Below are 8,859 nucleotides of genomic sequence, written 5' to 3'. Positions count from 1 at the left end.
GCTCTATATTTAGACATGTGACGTAATCATTATACATGTGACGTGACCACTATAAAATCCGACGCGCTGACAATTAGTACGGAAACAAACCAGGCGAAATTTAGCTTAATAGCAGGTACGGCAGCATTTTTTTGCTTATGTCGTGTTAGAATCGAAATAATATATCCAAATCGGTGATTTTATCGCTGGATAACATCACTGTTTGTCGTTCGGATGCGCATCATTATATCACTCGGGCTACGCCCTCGTGATATAATTCCTCGCATCCGAACTCCAAACAGTGATGTTATTGAGCGATAAAATCACAGTTTGGGATATATTATTTCTTAAACTTAATATATTCGCAACTTACCGGCTTGTCACCGATATATGGAAACAGCAAGAAAACAAAGGCCGTATTAAGAAAGTACCAAATGTATCGAAACCTGATATTATACATAATTACCTATTTTTCATTAACAATGAAGTTTTTTTATTCACATGTTTATGAAAAAAATGGAAGTCTGTAGTTAAATTTGAACTAAACGTATGTGTGACCAAAACTTGAATAGATTCATAAATCTTTTAAATATATTACTACATAGAAACTTTTTGGATACACGAATATTAAAAAAGACTTAAATTAAGTAACAAAAAAACTGGACATGTGTTTAATGGCATCATCTCTGTCATGAATTACCATCAGGAAATTGTTTGGTTTGTATTTTGTGGTCGCGTGCGTGTGTGTGTATGTTCGTGCGTGCGTGCGTGCGTATGTGTGTGTGTGTGAGTGTGTGTGAGTGTGTGGGACAAGAGGAAAAGTTGTTATAAATAAATAAGTGTTTAAACAGTAGTCGCTTGAAGCCTAATTTCAACCTTTTGATGTTACACTTGTGTACCAATATAATTTTAACCTTTTGTCTTTGTAAAGAGTTATTATCTGAAAACTGTCTTTTTTTATACAAAATTGGTGATAAAAATGGAAATCGAAATGATGACCAATAGATAATAAAAAACATTATGGTTTAAAGCTGTTTTTCACCTACCTAGTTTTTGGTTTATACAGAATTTATTTTAGTTCGATTGTGTAGGAAGCTATAAGCTTATAGACACACTTTCGAATCCGTTCCTGGAACCAACCAGTACTGAGCAATGAGTGTAAAGTTTCTTGCTCAAGGAAACAACGACTTGCCCCTGACAGGATTTGAACCAATGCGGCTAGCGATCATGAGATTACTAGACTGGCGCGTTTACCACTCGGCCATGCCGAAACCTAGTTTTAATGTATTGCTGTTAGAAGAATTATTTTCTGGACAGCATTTTTTTTTTGGAAATAAAAATGCAAATGAGCAAAAGCTTGTTAAAAATTAATAATCTGAAATAAGTTTGTTGGCTTAATTTCTACAAACACATGTTTCATTTTTTGTCATTTTTAGAAAATCGCATTTGACATTTTGAACTGCAATAACATTGTAATGATAGATTTCGTAAAGACAAAATGTTCTGTACATTTTAGAAGCTGTACGATATACACTAAATTTCATTTCTTTAAATTAATTTATAAAGTTAAAATCTCAAATAATTTATTTCTGTTTTTAGATCAAAATAAGAAAACACATACAAAGTCGACTTAAATTTTAAAAACTGGGATTTTTACATCGTTTTTCGTCTTATTGAGCTCTTAAGAGTGGACATACTTAACTAGTTTTAGAACAAACAGATATGTTTTATTTTTCTATTCAAACCCTTTACTCGCTTATTTACATGCTCATATAACTTCTTTTCCAGTAAGAGATTCTGATTTTTGACCTCGTGATACAGGGCACATCCGTAATGGCTTCATTTTTATCATAAATAAAATTTAGAATGATAATTAGAGTGTATTACCTCACTGTTACATACATATAATGCACATGTAAATAGTAACTGCTTTGGAGAGAAATTTATGTTAATACTATATTTTGGGATGATTACCATTTTTGACAGCCTCGATTTATTGACATATTGTTAAAATAAAAATTAAATTCAAATCAAGGAAAAGAAAACCGAATGCTTATTAAGCAACCACAATTATTGTTTCTGTATAGCTTCTTATTTTTAAGTTTGTTTACACTTTTTCAAACGGCACTCATTGGTTATATAGAAAAAAAAGCCTTTTGATTTCTATTTGCATTTTATCATCAGATAAGAAATAATTATTACATATTCTTCTATATAAGACAAAGGGAAAAAACACTGTTTACGTTTAGCTGCAATTTCAACAAATAGTTTCAGATTCAACGCTGTTAAATTAAGCATGAAAAGCATCTACTTGGTGTACACTCATAACCCTTATTGAAACATTATTACAACATATGTTAGCCATTTCGAGAGACGTAAAGTAATATTTAGTTCAAGTTTTGATGTGCGTTAAACCCATTTTTAGTCATATTGTTTACTTGTTTGATTAGAATGTGAATTTCCAGTTGATATTTCAATTATAGTTTACTTTAATGAAACAGTACAACATTAAGAATAATTAGAACTAAAACTGTGTTTAAGGCAAGTACGTGAATCTGTCAAGCAAATAATTACAATAGGACAGTTATGCATTAGTATTCAAAAGAGACATTTTGTGGTGATTTTATTATTTTGTTTGGTCATAAGTTGTTTAGAACTCTGGCTCGCCAGGTGTCTAATATTGTTTCGTATAAAAGACGTATACGTGAAAAGATATTTCGTATAAGTGGTTGATAAATGAAGTGTGTTTATTTTGGGTGTAAATAATAATCAGAGCTTGTTATTTAAATGTATATATAGATTAGAGATAGAAAAAGATAAAATACCTAAAAAAGTAGTGTTAACTAAACAATTACATATTAGTTTTTCTAACTGAAAATATTTCAATTTTATGTCAGGCGGTGCTGTCCAGCCCCCATATCTTGGAAAATGGTTCTAGAATTTATTACTAAATTTTTCCTTAGATTAAATAACATCAAGGCAGTCATTTCTCCTGACAATTTGGGGGCTCGTCCGGGACATTCTCTTTAAGTTGGAATCTTTCCTGGCAAAATTTTGTTTGTTAAACTTTGATAAAAGTTTTGTTTAACCTTAAATCATTTTCAATCTGTTGGTAAAATAGAGCAGTGTAAAAGCTGTTAGGCGAAAATCGATAAATTTGCGTTGTAGTGTTATACAAGTAAACTGTCTGTACAATAGAGTTTAAATAGAGGTTTATATGTAGAGAAGCGGTGACGGACTGTGTTTAAAGTTTATGTAAACTGAAGAATTATTTGCACTTTAGCAGGAGAGTACCCTTTGTTGAATACTGTTAATACGGTGATTGAATTAAGGTTTTAAGGAGACATTTGTTGTGATAGTTTGAATCATTGTGTTAATAAGTTTATATCAATGATAAAGATATAGCTTATAATTTGTTGAAGGTAGGCATCAGTAATTGATAAAAGTTTATAACCGGTGTCCAGTGGGTGATTATTCATAAAAGTGAATAGTTTTTTTTACCATCCGTGTTGGTTGTTGTCATAAAATTTACATTGTTGTTAAACACTACAAGAAGATTATTATCGGTGCCCTGGTTGTTACTGATAATACAAGTTCATTGCCGGTGCCCGGTAGGTGGCATTGTTATATAGAGATTAGATTTTGGTAAGCACTTGTCGGTGCTACAGAGGTACATCATTTTGTTGAGTAATACGTATTTACTTAACGTTTGTTCGTAGAAGTTGATTATTTTGTCGCATAATTGTCCATTATTAAGCAATTATGGATTATGAGAAATGGGTATCATTGGGCGAGAGGCTTGGGTTGAAGGACAGGGATTTACGTGATTTTGTTCAAAAGAAAGAATCAGAATATCTTAAAGAGAAGAAAGAAATATGAAGAAGATAGACGGCGATTTGAGGCCGAACTTAAAGCAAAAGAAGCTGAACGTGAAGTCGAACGTCTAGAAAAAGAAGCTGAACGTGAGGAAGAGCGACGGCGTTTTGAGGCCGAGCGTCTAGAAAAAGAAGCCGAACGTGAAGAAAAGAAACGTTTTTTTTAATGCTGAAGTAGAGATGAAAATGAAAGAGCAAGAAATAGAATTGATGAAGTTAAAAATCGAGGTAGGGTATCGCATTTATACCCCACCTAGCACCGGTTTCAGGCCAAGATTGCCAAAATTTGAAGAGTCAAAAGAGCGTTTTGAAAGATTCTCCATTAGTCAAGGATGGAAAAAAGATACATGGGCAATAAGCTTAAGTTCGTTATTAACGGGGAAAACTAGTATCCCCCCCCCGAGTAAGCATCAGACTATCAAGAATTAAAAACAGCAGTTTTGAAACGATACCAATTAACAGAAGACGGTTTCAGAACTAAATTTAGAAAGGTTAAGCCGGAACAAGGGGAACATGTTAACCAATTTATGGCTCGCTTAGAAAGCTACTTCAGCAGATGGACAGAAATGGCCGATGCTGCGGATACAGTAGATTGATTAAAAGACCTTATTATTAGAGAGCAATTTGTCAAAGTTTGTTCAACAGAGCTAGCTCTTTTCTTAAGGAACGAAAGCCAAAGGATCGTAGAGAAGTCATCTCTTTGGCTGAACAATACTTAGAGGCTCATGGCGGTACGATTACAAATAGCAAAAGCTCAAAAGTTGCCAGTTTTTCAAATAAATCACCAATACGTCTTAATCAAGGTAATTTATTGAAACCAATACAGTACTATCACAGAGAAAATAGAAAAGTTACATGCTTCATATGTAATAGAGAGGTTCATGTGGCCAGAGATTGTCGAAATCAGACTAAAACAGATATGGGGCTGCTGCAATGTCATATGGAGAGCAAAATAGAAATTACTTTAAAACAAATCGGGTTTCTTCACCAAGGAACTGGCGTTGTAGGCCTAGAGAAAATAGATGTGATGGTAGATCAGATGATAAGAAAGTATCGGGGTTTTGTATGTCAATTTATCCAACAAGTTCTTATGATGGTTGTATTGAAGAGGGGAAACTTAAATTAGCCAATGGCAATTCTGTGCCTGTCATTACAAGTAGCTGTACAATTGAATCATTATAAGTTGAACGTCAATTGGATCTGAAACTAGGATATGTTTGTAATCAAGAGGTGAAAGTTCGAAGAGACACTGGTTGCGAGTTAGCAATAGTTAGTTAGCAGAAAGAAGTTAGTGGAAGAAGATCAAATGCTGAATAAAAATTGTGTCATGAAAGCAATAGATGGTCGGGACAGGTTGGTACCCATGGCAAAAATAGACATTGATACACCTTATTATAAGGGTGAAATAGAAGCTATGGTTTTAGAGTCAGCAATTTGTGACTTAGTCTTGGGCAATATTCAGGGTGTACTTGATAAGCCAAATGAGAAGTGGGTAAGCCGGGAAGTAACAAACATAGCTGCTGTTGTTACTAGAGCACAAGCAGATAAAGAGAAGAAAGCAATGAAAACTCCTTTAGTTCCAAAGGTCGAAGATAACGAAATGTCGGTAGATGTTCTTAAGAAAGAACAATAAAATGACAATACGTTACAGCGTTTGTGGCAGTATGCTAGGGAAAATAAGATCATGAAAACAAAAAGTGGTAACAAATTTAGATATGAAGTAGAAAAAGATGTGTTGTATGGAATATTTGAGACGATGAAAGGTGATTTGAAGTCTGAAACAAGACAAATAGTTGTTCCTAGTATATATCACAAAAGAGTTATGTCATTAGCTCATGAATCTATAGTGGGTAGGCATTTGTCTGTACGTAAGACTTTAGACAGAATACAGTCTAGTTTTAACTGGCTAGGGATTTCTAGTGATATAGATAGATTTGTCATTCCTGTGACATTTGTCAGAAGACGGTACCCAGGGGTAGACTTCAGAAAACTCCTTTAGATGAAATGCCTATTATTGACACTCCGTTCCAGAGAATTGCGGTTGATTTGGTAGGGCCAATAACGCCTGTATCGAAAAAAGGGAAATAGGTACATATTAACTGTAGTTGATTATGCTACACGTTACCCAGAAGCTGTTGCTTTACCAAGAATTGAGATTGAAAATATAGCCGACGCATTGTTAGATATTTTTGCAAGAGTAGGTTTTCCATCGGAAATACTTAATGATAGGGGTAGTCAGTTCACGACACAACTTATGGAAGAAGTTTGTAGACTTGTTTCACTGAAACAGTTGTTTACTACCCCTTACAATCCAAAATGTAGTGGTCTTTGTGAGAGGATGAATGGTATTTTAAAAAGAATGTTAAAGAAAATGTGCCAAGAAAGACCTAAGGATTATGACAGATATTTGTCTGCGGTTCTCTTTGCATACAGAGAAGTCCCTCAGTCAAGTACAGGGTTCTCACCATTTGAACTTCTATATGGCAGAATTTTAGAGGTCCCATGCAAACACTAAAAGAATTATGGACAGAGACAGAAGTACCAGAGACACGTAATACGTATGAGTAAATACGTATTAGATTTTAGAAATAGGTTAGAGCAAACTTGCAAGATTGCTAGAGAGAATCTCAGCAAACTCACAAGAAGAGTATAAACATCATTATGATAAGAAAACACGACCAAGATGTGGAAGTGGTTTCGTATATTGGAAGTAATAATACAAAGGCGTTGTGTAGGTTCGATCTGTATTGACTCTCGATTCAATGTGTACAAAATCTCAACAGTAATATATAAACAATAACAACATACGTCAGAAGTGACGTTGACGTCAAATAGCGCGGTAAGACGTAACGTAGATAATAGCGTACATATATGTAGTTTTCTTGCGGACATACTGGGGGCCGCGAAATGTTTAACACTTATTACACAAAGATAAAGAATATTTAAGCAGTATGTTCAGAAGTAACTTATCAGCATACAATAACAAAGAGTAATTTAAATAAGTAAGTATATTCTCTATGCAGTTCATTTGGCAAAACTATTATGGTTACTTTCGTTATTAAGCTTTAAAATAAAGTCTTGAAGAGTCACTTTGTATGAATATAATTTCATAGTTATAGTTCTGTAACTTCCAAAGGAAAAAGTTTCACTATCAGTCTACGAGGGCTGTTCGATATGTATTGTCATTAAGGTTATATTTCTATGAAAACGAAAAAAAACCTACTTATTTTTGGTGCATCCCTTCAAAGTATTCCCCCTGCACTTAAATGCAAATTTTCAGTCTTTTCAGCCACATCTGAAACGCCCGGATGTAGTCATTTGTGGGTTTACTGATGAGGCACTGGTATATGGCAGAACCAACTGAAGGTCTCTTGGAATATTTTCTACCAGCGAGCATTTTCTTGAGTCTTGGGAACAGGAAGAAATCACAGGGGGACAAATCTGGCGAGTACGGGGGATGCTGGAGTACAGTCACATGTTTTCCCCCAAAAAAGTCACTATAGCAGCCTTGTTGGCAGGGGCGTTGTCATGGAGCAATTTAATGTGTCTCATGCCACTTTTCGGCCGAATTTTCCCGAAGTATTTGTCAAGCTTTTTCAAGACAACCTCTTCCCTTTGGTACAGGTACCTGTATGGCTGGACCACGTGCTGTAAAGAAAATGGCGTACAACATCTTACGCACACTCATTGTTCGTTTGGCAATACAAGGCCTCTTTGCAGCTTTTGTAGCCCAGACTTTGTTACTCATTTTCCTGTGTGGCTCGTAGAAGTATATCCAGGTCTCATCACCTGTAACCGAGTCAGAAAAATTGTTTTTCTCCATCTTTTGTGCCATTTTCAGTATTTTACGAGCACATTGGACACGTGACCTCTTTTGTTCAACAGTCAGGAGATGAGGAATCCAGCGTGCTGTAATCTTCCTAACTTTTAGCTGCTTTTTAAGAATTAAGTGAACTGTTGATGATGAAACCCCTGTTAGTTTCGCTAGCTCACGCACTGTATACCGCGCGTCGTCAAGCAACAGTTCTTGAATTCTGGCTTCAGCAAGTTTGGTGCTGATGCTGACTTTTCTTCCTCTTTTTGTGTCATTTTCAATGGACACTCTGCCTGAAGCAAACTTCTTAGCCCATCTACAAGACATCCGACCTTTACCATAAATGCCCACAACCTCCTTGAAAATTTCAGCGGCAGACTTTCTTAATACAGCGCGACCTTTGATGTACCCCCGGATTTCAGTGCAATTCGCAATGCTTGCGCCCACCATTTTTCACACAGTGGTCAATGAGTGGATGCGTTTCAATCGATGTATTTGTGATAATCCGCTGTAGCTCATGTACAATTTGGTATTGATTTTTTCGTTATGCTTTGCTCTATTGGTCAGAACACAAATTATCCACGTGTGAAGCGCTCAAATCGTATCGTATGTCGTATCGTATCAAACGAGAATTACGTGCAAAGACAATACATATCGAACAGCCCTCGTATTGGTAACACCACTGTCTGTTCTAATTTTCGCCGACCGAACGAGTCCATCTCTTCCGTGCACGAGTTGTTCAACGACCGCCAATTTCCATTGTGCACGTGGTACGTCAACGTGAACTTGTACTACGTCACCAACTGATATGGATTGTTTACTTTTCCCGGAAGTACGATGTTGTTCACTAAGAGCAATTAGGTATTCATGTCTCCATCTCTTACGGAAGTCTTCTATGATTTTAAGCTGAACTCTGGCACGTTGTGTAATGTTCTGTTGTTTCCCAAGGCTCAAACTTAGGTCCGTTTCATCAACAGTGTCAGGATACGGTAATGTAGTAATGCGTCTACCATATAAAAGATGGGCTGGTGTTGATGGTTCTTGTTCTGGGCGATTGCCGGATGAGACATATGTTAACGGACGGTCATTCATAACGGCTTCTATCTCGGTTATGACAGTCTGCAAAGAGTCGTATGTAACGTAGGTACGGCCCAGGGTTTTTATTGAGTGCTGTCTTTGTGAGTCCAATCA

The 8,859-nt window shown here is 35.8% G+C and overlaps 1 protein-coding gene across 1 annotated transcript; it reads left to right on the top strand.

Moving 5' to 3' along the window:
• The first annotated feature begins 5,538 nt into the window (after positions 1-5,538).
• LOC132726182 (uncharacterized) lies at positions 5,539-6,369 on the top strand. The gene is made up of 2 exons (XM_060711453.1): positions 5,539-5,704; positions 5,960-6,369. The coding sequence occupies exons 1-2, from the start codon at positions 5,539-5,541 to the stop codon at positions 6,367-6,369; spliced, it is 576 nt and encodes a 191-aa protein (XP_060567436.1).
• Positions 6,370-8,859: the final 2,490 nt, after the last annotated feature.

The sequence above is a fragment of the Ruditapes philippinarum genome, unplaced genomic scaffold (assembly GCF_026571515.1).
Source record: "Ruditapes philippinarum isolate M1 unplaced genomic scaffold, ASM2657151v2 ctg724_1_1_1_1, whole genome shotgun sequence".
In the NCBI taxonomy this organism is placed as follows: Eukaryota; Metazoa; Mollusca; class Bivalvia; order Venerida; family Veneridae; genus Ruditapes; species Ruditapes philippinarum.
This window is presented reverse-complemented; position numbering and strand designations above follow the sequence as displayed.

Bases quoted from the DNA above. Each gene is read 5' to 3' on its own strand.
- LOC132726182 (XM_060711453.1), top strand. From the start codon at position 5,539: ATGAAAACAAAAAGTGGTAACAAATTTAGATATGAAGTAGAAAAAGAT. The intron at 5,705-5,959 runs GTAGGCATTTGT...TATTAACTGTAG, and splicing joins AGCTCATGAATCTATAGTGG to TTGATTATGCTACACGTTAC.